Raw genomic sequence first — 15,669 nt, 5'->3', positions numbered from 1 at the left:
AAAAAGGAAGAAAAATCAGTCTCTTTAAAGTGGTCTCTTTGAGACACGAACCTTGTTTAATTAATATTGCAGTGAGACTTAAGTCTATAATCATAGGTTTTGTTACTTTCAGGTAAGTTTTAGAATTTACAGAATTACTTCCCAAGTTTAGTGATGTTTGTTTTTCTCAGGAGGAGGCAGAGAAATCCATCGTGATGGTCCCATCCTTTTAACCTTTCTGTCCTTATTTTGGGCCAGCTGTTCAATCTCTCATCCACTGAGGTTGCGCTATACACCACTCTCCCTGCTTCAGCCTTCCTTGGCCATTCTTACTTAATACAGGTTGGCATGTGGGGACCCTCCCTGTCATCTCAGTTCCCTTGTGACAAGAACACATGCTAATCCAAGTAATATCTGGTTACTCCCAAGTGAGCTGACTGTTCAAAAAAAATAGTTTTCCAAAACCATCAGGAATGAATGATTCCATTGCACATTGACCTGCTTTCTTAACTATAACACTAGGATTAGATTATGATGATTATACTTGGAGTATAGCATTTTAATTAACTACATAGAAAACGGTTCAGAAGACTTAGCAGAGTCTACATTAATTTCCTTCCTTCTTTTCTCTTTGCTGTTCCTCTGATCAAATACTTGGAGCAGAGTACTCTGCTACTTTCAAAGTGTAATGTGAGACGAATGTTTTATAACCGGTGCCTCTCCTTATTCCTCTCACCAAAAGGAGGGAAATGTCAGAATATTCTGTCATCTTGTTTTCATTTTAGTAGCAGCAAATAGCTAAATATCAAGCACTCACTTTGAACTTTTTAATCACTTTACTTGTATTGTACCTGTATTTATTTAATCTTTACAATATTGAAATTGTAAGGTTATTGGGGAAATTTAAAGCTGAAAAATGACATAATTTGTCCAAGACTTAACGGCAAATGGTAGAGTCCATGCTCATAACCATTATGTTCTTGGCTGTCAGTACGAGAACTTTTTTTTAATTGCTGAGGTAACTGATTTCTGCTGTTCTGGTCTCCTTTCTGTTCAGGCAGCAGTGCAGTGGCCTGGTTCCTGCTTTCAGTTTTATCACACTTTGGTGGGAGAGTTCAGGCTTTACAGATGTAGTAGAGAACCAACAGGCTTTGGGATCTGAGGCACATTTTCTTTCTAGTTGGGTGATCTTAGGCCAATTAATTTTATTTCTAAAGTGGCAGTAAAAATGGCATCTACTTTTCGAGGCTCTGAGGATTAGAAGAGAACGTTCACACAACTACCACAGGTGCAAGTGTTCAGTGGTCACTCTTGTCACTGTGGAGATGTTACCAGCCACTGAGCATCCCCTCCAAAGCAGTAGTCAGCCAGATCTATTCATATCTGCTCTTTTGGTATGACTACCTGGCTTTCTTCTCACTGGCTCTAGGCTTAACATTTTACTCTGTTTAACTTATTTGGCCAAAAATAATTGTTTTTGTTCAGTAGTTACTAAAACATAAGTTTAGGCCTAGCTCTCTGCAAAGCATTTCCCATAAAAATAACTTTATATGAAACTGTGTGCATTAATACCATTGTGAGCAGTGTTTTCAGGGGCGTGTGTGTGTGTTTGTGTGTGTCTGTTTTTCTATGCCTCTTGCAAATTTTGGTTCTAAATCGTATTTATCTTTGCATCACATATGAATGTCTTTATTTTGTGATTTGTCTTTATTTTGACTAATTCTTTTTCTTCCAAGAGTTAGAATAGGACTGTTTATAGGACAATATTTAAAGAGGGTTATGGGGGCTCCTAAGTGGCTCAGTCAATTAAGTGTCTATCTTCAGCTTAGGAAGATCCCAGGTTCCTGGGGTCAGTCCTGCATCAGGCTCCCTGCTGAGTGGGGTGTCTGCTTCTCCCTTTACCCTTCCTTCCTGTTGATGATCTCTCTCAATCTCTCAAATAAATAAAATATTTTTAAATAAATAAATAAATAAATAATAAGTAGGGTTGTTATTGGTCTTGCATAGTCATTAAAGGAATGCTTCAGGACAGATGTCTGCGATGTGATACTTAAGTTGGAGCCCAGATGTCCGTGTTGAGATTTCTTAGAATAAAAGGGCTGAGTTGGGTATTACACAGTGTTCATTAAATCCTGTCCTGACAAGACCATTTAGATTTGTGTTTACATTTATAGGTGACCGGGTCATCGATGTGGGGTCTGAATGGAGAACTTTCAGCAATGATAAAGCAACAAAAGATCCATCCCGAGTTGGAGACTCTCAGAATCCCCTTCTGAGTGATGGAGATTTGTCTACTATGATTGGCAAGGTAATCGAACCTCTCTCTAGGAAATAGAAAGTGTGGACTGACCATAGACCTGGGAGTTTGGGAACTTTGCAAAAGTATCTCACTGCTTCCATGAGGAATTTTGACCTGAGAAAATAAGATTTACCAGTAATACAATGGTGAATGATTATTCCCTTACACATTTTTTCCACCTTAAAGGGGAGATCAGCGGGTTGTGATAACAGAGTCTTTATATCTCAGGCCCTTGTTTCCATGAAGCATATTTTGCACAGAAATTGAATGTAGTGTGATCTTTATGTGTTCATATTGATATGTTCCTTGAATATTATGAATGTCTTTTCTTTTCCCCCCACCGAGCTAAATTGTAGCTCAGTATAGCTTATTTTCTAATATTGGTGGATTTATGACTTACCTAAGCCACGTACTTAAGCTTTATGTTCGTCATCAGTTAGGTGAGAATACGAGTACTTCGTAGAAATTTTGAGGGTTACGTGGAAATGTAGGTAAAGTTTTTATAATACATGTAGTGTGTGTTCAGTAAATGGTAGCTGTTGCTGTTAGATAAGGCAGCAGTGTAATATGTCTGGCAACCTGGCTTCTTTTTGCTCTTTTATCTGAACTGGAAGTAGTGGTGGCCATATTCCAAAGAACTAATAGAGGGATGCTATTTCAGGACTTAATCTATACTACTGCAGTCTGTTTTCAAGAAAATATTATGAAAAAGGTCATTAATTATGCTCTATAAAGTACATATAAAATTTGATGCTTTATAAAGTACACATAAAATTTGAGAACCACAGTGTAGGATTGGTTCAAGTTGATAGTATTATATTCAGAAATATCTTTGGGTGATTTCTACATTTACTTCAGCCTTACAGGCTGGGGGATAAAAGTATACTGAGGACATTTTAAAATCTGAGATTGCAACTAATTGAATCTGTGACTTCTTTTAATGTTTAAATTTTTTCAGTAGGAAGTACATGAGTCAAACACAAATATGAAAAGAACACAATTTTCTTCACCCTTGACCCCCAAACTCAGTTCCCAGTGCAACCTCCTTTCCGTGTCAGAAACCAGTAACCACTATCGCTAGTTTTCTCCTGTATCCTTTGACAGTGGTTTATCCTACATGGCAAAAGTGAGTTTTTTAAGGTGTTACATTTGTCATATACTAGATTTCTATATGTATTTGGGAATATTTCCAGACTTTCTATCTTGTATCATCCTGGCCCTGTCAAGTCAGATGTCACGCCGCACTGTTAGTATCCCATAGCTTTAGCTCTTCCTCACTGCTCTGCCTTCTAAGCATTTTCTTCACTCATCTTTTCCATTTAAAGTTTAGGAGGGGTCACTTTGTTTTTTTGTTTGTTTGTTTGTTTTGGTTTTTTTTAAAGTTATTTTCAGCAAGGCATTGGTAAGATATTATTTGCAAATTGACTTAGAGAAAATCAACTTCTTCCTGATAAATCTTCTGTCCAAAAATATAGTATGCTTTTCCATCTCCTTAAGTCATATGTGTCCTTCTAGAGAGGTTTTCTTCATAATAGATCTTTTATGTTTAAGATGATTCCTAGGTACTTATCTTTTTTGTTGTTTTGCATTTGGAGTATCTCTCATTGCCTTAGAACTGGTTAGTTGGACATATGAAGGCTATTGATTTCTGTTTGACCTTGCCTCTCATGGATTCTGTTATTTATAGCAGTTTTACAGTGATTTTCTTGAGTATCCTAGGTATTCAGAAAAACTATCTGTAAATAGTTTATCGCTTCCTTCCCAAATGAGTACCTCTGATTTTTCTCTTAATTTTATTTTTAATTTTTAATTATTTTTTATCTTAAGTAAACACGCCACATGTGGGGCTTGAACTTACAAGAGCAAGAGCTGCATGTGCTACTGACTGCACCAGCCAGGTGCCCCCCTGTCTTGCTCTCCTTGCCTCATTTTAAAATGTTAACCATCTTCTGAGCTTTCAGTGAATTGTGATCTTTTTGCTGGTGAATGGTATTGCTTCGATGTGATGGTTGCTGAATGGTAGGTGGCTCTGGCAGTTTCTTAAAATACTGAAGTTTATCCCATCAACTGATTCTTTCTTTCACATGTGATTTCTCTGTAGCTTGTGATACTGTCCGATAGCATTTTACCCACAGAAGAGCTTGTCTCAGAATTGGACTTCATCCTCTCTGACCCTGCCGCTGCTTTGTCACCTAAGTTTATTTAATATTCCAAATCCTCTGTTGTCATTCCAACCATCTTCACAGCATCTTCACCAGGAGCAGAGTCAAGCTCAGGAAACTACTGTCTTTGCTCATCTGTAAGAAGCAGCCCCTCCACCATGAATGTTTGATCAGGAGATCGCAGCCGTCCAGTCACATGTTCAGGCTCCCCTGCTGCTTCTAGTCTTCTCGCTGTTTCCACCACATCTGCTGTCCCTGCCTCCACTGGAGTCCTGAGCCTGCCAAGTTACCCATGAGGCTGGAATCAATTTCTTCCAGACTCCTGTTCATGTTGATATTGTGAGCTCTTCCCATCAGTCATGAATGTTCTTAATGGCATGTAGAATGGTGAATCTTTTCCAGTTCTTCAGTGGACTCTGCCCCAGACCATCAGAGGAAACACTTGCTGTGGCACCTGTAGCCTTACGAAATATGTTTCCTAAATAAGCCTTGAGAGTAGAAATCACTCTTTGATCCACGGGCTGCAGGATGGATGTTGTGTTAGCAGGCATGAGAACAACAGTAATCCCATTGTCCAGCTCTGTCAGAGCCAGAGCTCCCCACAGACAGTCCAGGTGTATTGTCAGTGAGCAGTCATAGTTTGAAAGCAATCTTCTTTTCTGAACAGTAGTTCTCAATAGTGGGCTTAAAATACTTGGTAAGCCCTGTTATAAACAGATGCGCTCTCATCCAGGCTTTGTTGTTTTATTCCTAGAGCACAGGCAAAGTAGATAGCATAATTGTTAGGGACCCTAGGGTTGTCAGACTGGTACATGAGCATTGGCTTCAACTTCAAGTCACCAGCTACATTAGGCCCTAACAACAGAGACAGGCTGTTGAATCTTTGAAGCCAGGCATTGACCTCTCTTTCCTCTCCAGCTGAGGAAGTCCTAGATGGCATATTCTTCCAATAGAAGGCAGTTTCTTCTACATTGAAAATCTGTTGTTGAGTGTAGCCACCTTCATGAATTCTCATAGTTGCATCTTCTAGAGAACTTGGGGCAGCTTCTCTGTCAGCACGTGCCCTTCATCTTGTGCTCTATAAGAGATGGCTTCTTTTCCTTCAACCTCAGAAACAAACCTCTACCAGCTTCCGACCTCTCTCCTGGGGCTTCCTTACCTCTCTCAGCTTTCACGAATTGGGAGAGTTGGGGCCTTGCACTGGATTAGGCACTGGCTTAAGGGAATGTTGTGGCTGGTTTGATCTTCCATCCAGGCCACTAACACTTTCATATCATCAAGATATCAGCAAGAAGGCTGTTTCGCTTTCTTATCGTTTGTGTGTTCACTGGAGAGTAGCACTTTTAATATCCTTCAAGAACGTCTCCTTGGCATTCACAACTTGGCTTTTTGGCACAAGTCGCCTAGCTTTCAGCCCATCTCAGATTTTGATATGCCTTTTTTTTACTAAGCCTAATCATTTCTAGCTTTTGATACGAAAGTGAGGAGCATGTGACTATTTCTTTGACTCAAACAGAGAGGCCATTAAAGGGTTATTAATTGGCCTAATTTCAGTATTGTTGAGTCTTAGGAAACAGGAAGGCCCGAGGAGAGGGAGAGACATGGGGGAAGAGCTGCTCAGTGGAGCAGTCAGAACGCGCAAATTTATTAAGCTTGCCATCTTCTAAGTGTGTAGTTTTTGGAGCCCCAAAATGATTAAAATAGTAACATCAAAGATCACTGATCATAGGTCACCATGAGAAATAGAGTAAGTTGGAAATGTTGCAAGAATAACCAATATGTGACCGAGACCTGAAGTGAATAATGGCACCAATAGACTTGCTCAACGTGGGGTTGCCATAAACCCTCAGTTTGTTAACAGCAGTACAAAAATATAATCTCTGCAAAGTGCAGTAAATGACGCACAATAAAACAGGGTATGCTTGCTTTCTTCATTATTCACTGTGCTGGCTTGGGGCGTGGGAGAAAGATTTTCTAATTTGAAGAAGTACCTATTTGTAGTGTTTTGTGAGGTTTTTTTTTTTTTTTTTTTTTTTTAAGATTTTATTTATTCATTTGACAGAGAGAGAGATCACAAGTAGGCAGAGAGGCAGACAGAGAGAGAGGGAAGCAGGCTCCCCGCTGAGCAGACAGCCCGATGCGGGGCTCGATCCCAGGACCCTGGGATCATGACGTGAGCCGGGGGCAGAGGCTTTAACCCACTGAGCCACCCAGGCGCCCCGTGTTTTGTGAGTTTTTATCAAAAAATGGCTTTTGGGTTTTATTTGCTTGCCTTTATAGCACCTTTGGGAGATGATCCTTTGATGTTTCTCTTTGGTCTGTTAATGTGATGGTTGATATTACTGGGTCCTCTCACAGATACTCATTTAAACCATCTCAATCTGGTACTTGTTCTACTAAGGAATAAGGAGGAGGCACAGGGTAGAATTCTTGGGCTTATGCAGTCAGATCGTGGAAGTTGTTTTCTTAGAAATGTCTGTTCATTCATATTTAAAGAATCTTTTTTGCATGAAGTCGTAAAACTTTGTTTTATAGGGTACAGGAGCTGCAAGTTTTGATGAATTTGGCAATTCTAAGTACCAAAATCGGAGAACAATGAGCAGTTCTGATCGTGCAATGATGAATGCTTTCAAAGAAATCACTACTATGGCAGACAGAATCAACCTCCCTCGGAATATAGTTGTAAGTTCTTGTCTGTCTCCTTTAAGCCATTCTGGCATTGACTTAGCATAATTTAATGAACACATGAAATTTTGATATTGCAACTAATTAAATGGCCTAGAGTTAATTAAACTTAGTTTCTTTGCTTTGAAGGATCGAACAAATAATTTATTCAAGCAAGTGTATGAACAGAAGAGCCTGAAGGGCAGAGCTAATGATGCCATAGCCTCCGCTTGTCTCTATATCGCCTGTAGACAAGAAGGGGTTCCTAGGACATTTAAAGGTAAGTTTTTAGTTGCAAAGATTGCAAAGTTATGTAATAACCGTGATAAAGTAACAGACCAAAGTCAAGCAGCTTTGACACTATGTAGTTGTTATGTTTTCCTGCTTACATATTGTAATCCATCTTAGTATCATTTCCAAATGCCTCTTTATTTTATTCCTTGACAGAAATTCATTGTATGATCTTAACCATTATTCTTCTCAGATTATTTTCCCATGTAACATCGCTTTAGTTCATGTGTGCTCTGTGTTCTTTGCTCATGAGGTCTTTTGAACTGACTCTTTTGAGGTGTTTGAGGCCTGGCATCATAAGCCAGAGGGCGCCTTCCCTACTAGTTAAGTCTATACACTTGACACGTGGAAAACCATTCCCACTCCCAGCACAGGTTTCTACTGTGAAGGAGTCAAGCCTTAGAAAACATCAGTGCCATTTGTTTCAAGTTACACAGTTTGCACTTTCACACTTAGTGTCGGAGACTTTGAGAGAACAAGTATTTTCCGTCCAGTTCGCAGTCACGATGAATAGGTAACAGCTGTTCAGAGAGGCTGTGGGGCTTCCTCTTTCACCGCCAGGGTTCTTTTCTGCATAAGACTTTCATTACCTTTCATTTATCAGTGGATATTTTACTATGCGGCATGGCTTTATTCTCATCATCTTTTTGGTTATTACAACTTAAAACTAAGGCTTTTGTTAAATTTGTTCTGAAAGTGGTAGTTTAATTTTTAGACAACAGAATCAAGTATTCGATCTCATTTTGTTACAGCCTGTAATCCCAGAGATTGCCCGTGCATGTGACTTCATGTAGCTTGAGAAGTATTTAGCTTTCAGTGTTTTCTTTCATCTTGATACACCTACTCCTTACAACAGATACATACATAAATATCAACGAAGTTTTAGAATTTTTGAAGCAACTTACTTGTCTGAATTGAAATTTAGAGAAGTTAATATTGAAATAGTAAGAACCTACATTTAACTTGTTTAAGACTTATTTGAAGTGTGATAGATACTTAAATTAACAGAGGGGGTGCCTCAGTCAGTGAAGCACCTGACTCTTGTTTCAGCTCAGGTCATGATCTCAGGCTATGAGATCAATCAAGTCCAGCACCAGGCTCTGTGCTCAATGCAGAGTCTGCTTGAGAGTCTCTCTCCCTCTCCATCCTCCCTGCCTGTCCCCCTACTTGTGCACACTCGCTCTCTCTTTTAAAAAATAAATATTTTTAAATTAACTGAGAAATGTTAAATGAGCTCTGTGGGAACTATCACTGAGAAGATCAGAGATTCATTTATAAGGCATGATTTGTTCTTTATTGATGTAATTGATACATTATATACCATATATCCCATATATTACCATAGGTGAATTTTGGGTGCACAATATTGCACATTTTGACCTTTGAACAACATGAATTTGAACTGCATGTATATACTTATATGCAGATTTTTTTTTGACGTATGGTGTGGTACTGCAAGTGTAGTTTCTCTTACGATTTTAATATTGTCTCTAGCTTTATTCTAAAAAGAGAGTATATAATACAAATACAAATGTTGACTATTATCACTAAGGCTTTCAGACAATAGTACGCTATTGGTAGTTAAGTTTTGGGGGAGTAAGAAATTACACATAGATTTTTGTGCTGGAAATTGGCATCCCTAGCCCCTGAGTTGTTCAGGGGTCAACTGTAATTTGACATCTGTTACATACTACAGAGCAATCACTGAAAGTCTAGTGACCATCCATCACCGTACAGTTGACTCCCTTCACTCATTTTGCCTACTCCCCAACTCCTTTCCCCTCTCATAACCACCAGGGTGTTCTCTGTGTGTCCATGAGTTTGTTTTTATTCATTTGTTTTTGTTTTTAGATTTCACATATTATGCATAATACCCTCTAGGTCCGTGCATGTTGTTGCAAATGAGGAGATCTCACTCATTTTTGTGACTGAATAGTGTGTGTTGGTGTATGTACCTACCACTTCATCATCCATCCCTCCACTGATGACATTTAGATTGTCTCCATGTCTTATCTGTTGTAAACGATGCTGCAGTGAACATAGGCACGCATAAATCCTTTTGAATCTGTGTCTTTGTATTCTTTTTATAAATACCCAGAAGTGGAATAGCTGGATCATAAAGTATTTCTATTCCTGGTTTTTTGAGGAGCCTCCATCTTTTTCCATAGTGGCTGTGCCAATTTACATTCCCACCAGCAATGTGTGAGGGTTTCCATTTCTCACATCCTTTCCCCTCTCCAACACTTGTTATTTCTTGTCTTTTTGATAATAGCCATTCTGACCAGTTTGAGGTGATATCTCATTGTGGTTTTGATTTGCATTTCCTATAATTAGTGATGTTGAACATCTTTTCATGTGCCTGTTGGTCATCTGTATGTTGTCTCTGGAAAAATCTCTATTCAGATCCCTCTGCCTATTTTTTAATCAGGCTGTTTAAGGCATGATTGCACTTTTTTGCAATCAGAATGTATTTTATAATCAGAAATGATGTATTCTTAAATGAACCGTATGACTTAACATGGATTTATTTAATTTTTTCCTTTCAGAAATATGTGCTGTGTCACGAATTTCTAAGAAAGAAATTGGTAGATGTTTTAAACTTATTTTGAAGGCTTTAGAGACCAGCGTGGATTTGATTACAACTGGGGACTTCATGTCCAGGTTTTGTTCCAACCTTTGTCTCCCTAAACAAGTGCAGATGGCAGCTACACATATAGCCCGTAAAGCTGTGGAACTGGACTTGGTTCCTGGAAGGAGCCCGATTTCTGTGGCGGCAGCAGCCATTTACATGGCTTCACAAGCATCAGCTGAGAAGAGGACCCAAAAAGGTAGGACTCTTTCTCAGGAAGAATGGTGATGAAATTGTGAAGGCTGTAGTATGTAATTATATTTCCTTTTTTTTTTTTTTAAGATTTTTATTTATTTATTTGACAGACAGATCACAAGTAGGCAGAGAGGCAGGCAGAGAGAAAGAGGAGGAAGCAGGCTCCCCACTGAGCAGAGCTTCTAATGTGGGGCTCGATCCCAGGACCCCGGGACCATGACCTGAGCCGAAGGCAGAGGCTTTAACCCACTGAGCCACTCAGGTGCCCCTGTATTTCCATTTTAAGTACAGAGCCGGTAAATATCTGAACTCACATTTAAGAGAGAATTTCTTCCTTGGGGCACCTGGATGACACAGGTCATGATCTCAGTGTTGTGAGATTGAGCCCCGTGTGGGACTCCATGCTCAGTGGCAAGTCTGCTTGAGATTTTCTGTCTCCCTCTTGCAAATAAATAAATCTTTAAAAAAAAGTAGTTTCCTAGAATCAAAACTTAACAGCAAAATACTGTATTTTTGTAAGTGATTCATAAATAAAAATGTTTATAGGCATAACTCTGTATGGACACACTTTTCCCATTCAAATTAAGTATTTTAGTTTCTACATTTTTCATTTCTAGAAGTTATTTTTGTCACCCTGAAACATTATTTTGAATAGTCCTTCTTTCCCCCTCAAAATTTAGCTTTTTAGATCTAGAAAGTTTGGGGGCCGCACTTGTTTCCCACTTCCCAGCATGGCCTCCTACAGTGAGTACACTAGCAATTCATGCTGACCATCAGGTTGTAACATTCTGTGAAGCCTGTTCTCTTTCTCCTTTCAAACGTTACTCAGTTTCTTAAGGAAGTAGTTTCAAACTTCTAAAAGCCACTTTTGAGTTTATTGTTGTAGGGGAACTTGCAAACAGAAAGAAGTGCTAAGTGAATTTCTTTACAAGCATTTATTCACTCATTACTTTTGTGATCCTCAAAAAGATCTATAAAGGAAAAACAGCAGTCCATTCTAAATTTAAAAGTGAGACAGTGAGAGGACTGGCTGCACTGACTATAATACCCTATTAAGAACAGCCTTTCACCTCTGCTCAGGCTGCAGGTTTCTGTATTAATAAAAGTAATAAATTATATAGAAGAGTGATTAGAAAGAAGAAGCCAACCATTAGTTACTTAAATGTGCCATTATCGATTCCTTTGGTCTTAATTTTGAGAAGACTCAAGGAAATTTTGAGTCTTCTGGTAAAATTGAGAAGTTAAAACTAAGCCGAGTGTCCTTACCTTTATGCCAATCAACAGCACAAAAGTGTTTATCTTGGCACTTTCTGCTCTTTGTGTTTTACATGAAGTTTTTGGGTTTTTTGAGATGTAAGCCCTTTTCTTCCCTTACCAGCAGCCAATTGACAGTCACCGTCTCCATGCCTAGAAGACAGATAGGTAACAAATGTAACACAACATGAGACGACATTTAAAATGAGCTCATTGCACACTGATGGCAGACATCCACACTGAAAATCCGTAAAACCTTAGGCGTTGATCTGTGAAAAGATGGTAAAATGAGTTTGCAGTAAAGCCTACGTTTTAAAAATCCATTTTGATTAAGAACTTATGATCAAACAGTTGTCACATAGCAGTCCCTTGGGACTCCTTTTAATAAAAAGGAAAAAGGTGACAATGACTTTGAAAGGTAAAACTAGATCTCCTAGGCTTCTGTAATAGACTAGAAATACGTGAACTCCCAGTGCTCAGTGTTATGTGTCTATAACAGTGAAAACATCTACACGATGCTAGAATGTACAGCTGTATTAAGTAGATGTATACTGTCTGATGTACTAAGTAGAAAAATGAGGTAGGACAGTCTTTAACATAGGATTCCAAAAGAATCTTTTAACAGAACAGGATTTACTACAGGTGTTACAGGGGAACTTTTAAACATGGAAATAATAAAGTGAGTTTATAAGAATGTATTCATGGATTACTTCCATGATCCTCAGAAAGACTTCTGTGAAGGAACAGCAGTCAGTTCTCAAAAGGACAGCTAGTACAAGAGTTCTCGCTCCTAGTGCTGTGCCCTGAGCACTCTTGCTGTGGCCCTCAACGAGCAGAGCTCTTCATATGGCCGAGACAGCCCTTTGAGGTGATTGGGATACTGCCATTACTACTGTTACAACCGTAGGCCTCCTACCTACCTTTTGGTATGGATTTGCATTGTTAGGTTTTGAAAGTCAACGTCCCTGGGGTTTTCAGTTTGGATTTTATACTACTCTATCTCACACATTGGAATGCAGGTTGTAGATGGGAGATAAGATGGAATAGCTGTATACATAAGTTGGAATTAATATTTTGATTTTTGTCTTTTAGAAATTGGAGATATTGCTGGTGTTGCTGATGTTACAATCAGACAGTCCTACAGGCTAATCTATCCTCGAGCCCCAGATCTGTTTCCTACAGACTTCAAATTTGACACCCCTGTGGACAAACTACCACAGCTGTAAACTGAGACAGCTAATGTCAAACTCTTCTCAACACTGAACTTGGCCTGTTGTACATAGCCTATACCAAGTGCTGGATTGAGCCTCTCTTTAATAAGGAAAAACAAAAGACATGGTACGCATTCCAGGGCTAAATATTAATTGCTTGGCATTCTGTATGTATATACTAGTAAAACATATTTAATGATTTAAATTTCTTATTGAATTTGCTTTCTTTTGTAGCAATCTAGGAAACTGTATTTTGGAAGATATTTGAAATTATGTAATTCTTGAATAAAATGTTTTTCAAAACTAAAGTTTTTGTTATAATTACATGTTAAATGTAATTTATAATTACAAATAATGCATATCATTGCAGCTAATAAAGCTGGTAGAGGTCCTTGTTTTCTGTTTCTTTTCATGTATATTTTATTTATATAACAAAGTCAGGCTTTGGGAACCACCATTGACGCCAGGAAAATCAAAGCGGGTGTGTGCAATTTATATATATGTGTGCGTGTGTGTGTAAAGAATATTCAAAATAGATTATTGGGCCTAGGAATGTCCAGGGATTCTATTTAATAGAATATAAATATAAATCACCCCGTAGGTGATTGGGATGTGTAGGTGTTTTGCATATCACTCTTAGAGGAACATCTTGACTATAATCTTGACTAGGCACTGAAGGTAAAGACCAACAGAATTTTGCCCTTTTACCAAGTAGGTAGTTTGTAAAGGGACTTGAATCCATGCTAAACATCACCTTACAGTGTGAACTGCACTGCCTTAAAGCAGGTGTCCCGGTTCTTACACATCTCTCAAGAGTTCAGCACTAGATTAGAAGGACGTCTCCTATTGCGGTCTAGTAGACAAATTGACACTCTGGTCTAAAATGGACTTTCTCCTCTAGAAGATCAGACTTTCTCTCATTTCTGCTGACCATGGAAGGGGGATGGCTACTGGACCATGAAGACAAATGGTATTTCTCCTTTGCACAAAACATAGGACACAAACGGTACTACTCAAAGCTGGGAGAGAACACTAGAGAAATAAGCACAAGAACAGCAGTGATGACTCCAGGCAGAACCCATGCCACCCAGAACAAAACCCAGGAAGAAGAAGCTATCTTAGGCCAGTCAGTGTCTCCCTCACGGGCACATCTTTGGTCCCCGGCACCACACCCTTCCATCTTTCCAAGCATGGACTGAGCACAGCAGTCCTCTCCTCTGGTGCTCCCCAGTTTCTAGTGACTGACCACAAAAGTTCCCACCCACTAAAGACTTCTCTGCAAGCTGCAACCAGTTAGCTAGATCTTAAAATAGTTATTTTTGCTATTATCAAAAGTCCGTACATGCACATTAGAAACATTTGGGAAATGCATCATGAAAATACCCACAAGCCACTTAGAAATAAGCACCAATATTTTGATATTTTGTTCTTTCCAGCTGTTCGGCTATGCTGTATTTTTAAAATATAGTTGCAGTCCAGGTATAGTAATAGGATTTGTTTAGTATTTTCATTTCCCTGCTTACAAAAATGTATCCAGTAACTAAAAAAATGGAGAGAAGCATAAAGGGGATTAAAAACCCTAGCCCTGGGGCACCTGGGTGGCTCAGTGGGTTATGCCTCTGCCTTCGGCTCATGTCATGATCTCAGGGTCCTGGGATCGAGCCCCGAATCGGGCTCTCTGCTCAGCGGGGAGCCTGCTTCCTCCTGCCTCTCTGCCTACTTGTGATCTCTGTCAGTCAAAAAAATAAATAAATAAAATCTTAAAAAAAAAAAAAAAGCCTCTGCCTTCGGCTCAGGTCATGATCCCACAGTCCTGGGATCGAGCCCCACATCGGGCTCTCTGCTCAGCAGGGAGCCTGCTTCTCCCCTTCTCTCTGCCTTGCCTCTCTGCCTACTTGTGATCTCTGTCAAATAAATAAAATCTTAAAACAAAACAAAAAAACCCTAGCCCTTGCCACTTAGGTATGTCACCATTTTGGTCTATTTTTTGTGTTCTATACATTTTTTTTCCTCTTTCTGTACTTCATTTTCTTAAGAATATAAGCCGTTTTTTTCTATTAACATACAATGTATCGTTTGTTTCGGGGATATAGGTCATCAGTCTTACATTAATTCCCAGCACTCACCGCAACACAAACCCTCCCCAGTGTCCATCGCCCAGCCACCCCATCCCTCCCATCCTTCCTCCCCTCCGGCAACCTTCAGTTTGTTTCCTGAGATGAAGAGTCTCTTATGGTTTGTCTCCCTCTCTGGTTTCGTCTTGTTTCATTTTTTCCTCTCTTCCCCTATGATCCTCTGCCTTGTTTCTTAAATTCCATAGTGAGATTATATAAAAACTTTCAGGACAAACAAAAAGAATTAGTGATCACCAAACCAGTCCTACAAGAAATACTTAAAAGTGTCCTCTAAGCAAAGAGAGCCCAGAGGTAACATAGACCAGAAAAGAACAGAGACAATATACAGTAACAGTCACCTTACAAGCAATAAAATGACACTAAATTCATATCTTTCAGTAGTTACCCTGAATGTAAATGGGCTAAATGCCCCAATCAAATGACACAGTTTATCAGATTCGATTAAAAAAACCAGACCCATCAATATGCTCTCTGCAAACTTTAGACCCCAAGATACCTCCGGATTTAAAGTGAGGGGGTGGAAAACAATTTAACATGCTAATGGACATCAAAAGAAAGCTGAGGGGGCAATCCTTGGACCAGACAAATTAGATTTTAAACCAAAGACTGTAATAAGAGATGAGGAAGGACACTATATCACAAAGGGTCTATCCAACAAGAAGATACAACAGTTTTAATTATCTATGCCCCTAACATGGGAGCGGCCAAATATACAATCCAATTAATAAAATTAAACATATCAATAATAATACGGTCAAAGTAGGGGACAAAACACACCCCTCACCCCCCTCACTGCAATGGACAGATCATCTAAGCAAAAGCTCAATAAGGAAATAAGGGCTTTGAATGA

At 39.1% G+C, this 15,669-nt stretch overlaps 1 protein-coding gene across 1 annotated transcript in view; it reads left to right on the top strand.

Annotated features, from left to right (window-relative positions):
- The window catches only part of GTF2B (general transcription factor IIB), a 33,161-nt gene extending 20,086 nt beyond the window's left edge, over window positions 1-13,075 (top strand). The window contains exons 3-7 of the mRNA XM_059377045.1: window positions 2,154-2,287; window positions 6,976-7,122; window positions 7,255-7,384; window positions 9,942-10,223; window positions 12,566-13,075. Coding sequence (XP_059233028.1) covers window positions 2,154-2,287; window positions 6,976-7,122; window positions 7,255-7,384; window positions 9,942-10,223; window positions 12,566-12,699 — 827 coding nt within the window. The 3' untranslated portion in view covers window positions 12,700-13,075. The remainder of the gene's footprint in view (window positions 1-2,153; window positions 2,288-6,975; window positions 7,123-7,254; window positions 7,385-9,941; window positions 10,224-12,565) is intronic.
- The last annotated feature ends 2,594 nt before the right edge of the window (window positions 13,076-15,669 follow it).

This window comes from Mustela nigripes, chromosome 14 (assembly GCF_022355385.1).
Source record: "Mustela nigripes isolate SB6536 chromosome 14, MUSNIG.SB6536, whole genome shotgun sequence".
Lineage (NCBI taxonomy): Eukaryota > Metazoa > Chordata > Mammalia > Carnivora > Mustelidae > Mustela > Mustela nigripes.
This window is presented reverse-complemented; position numbering and strand designations above follow the sequence as displayed.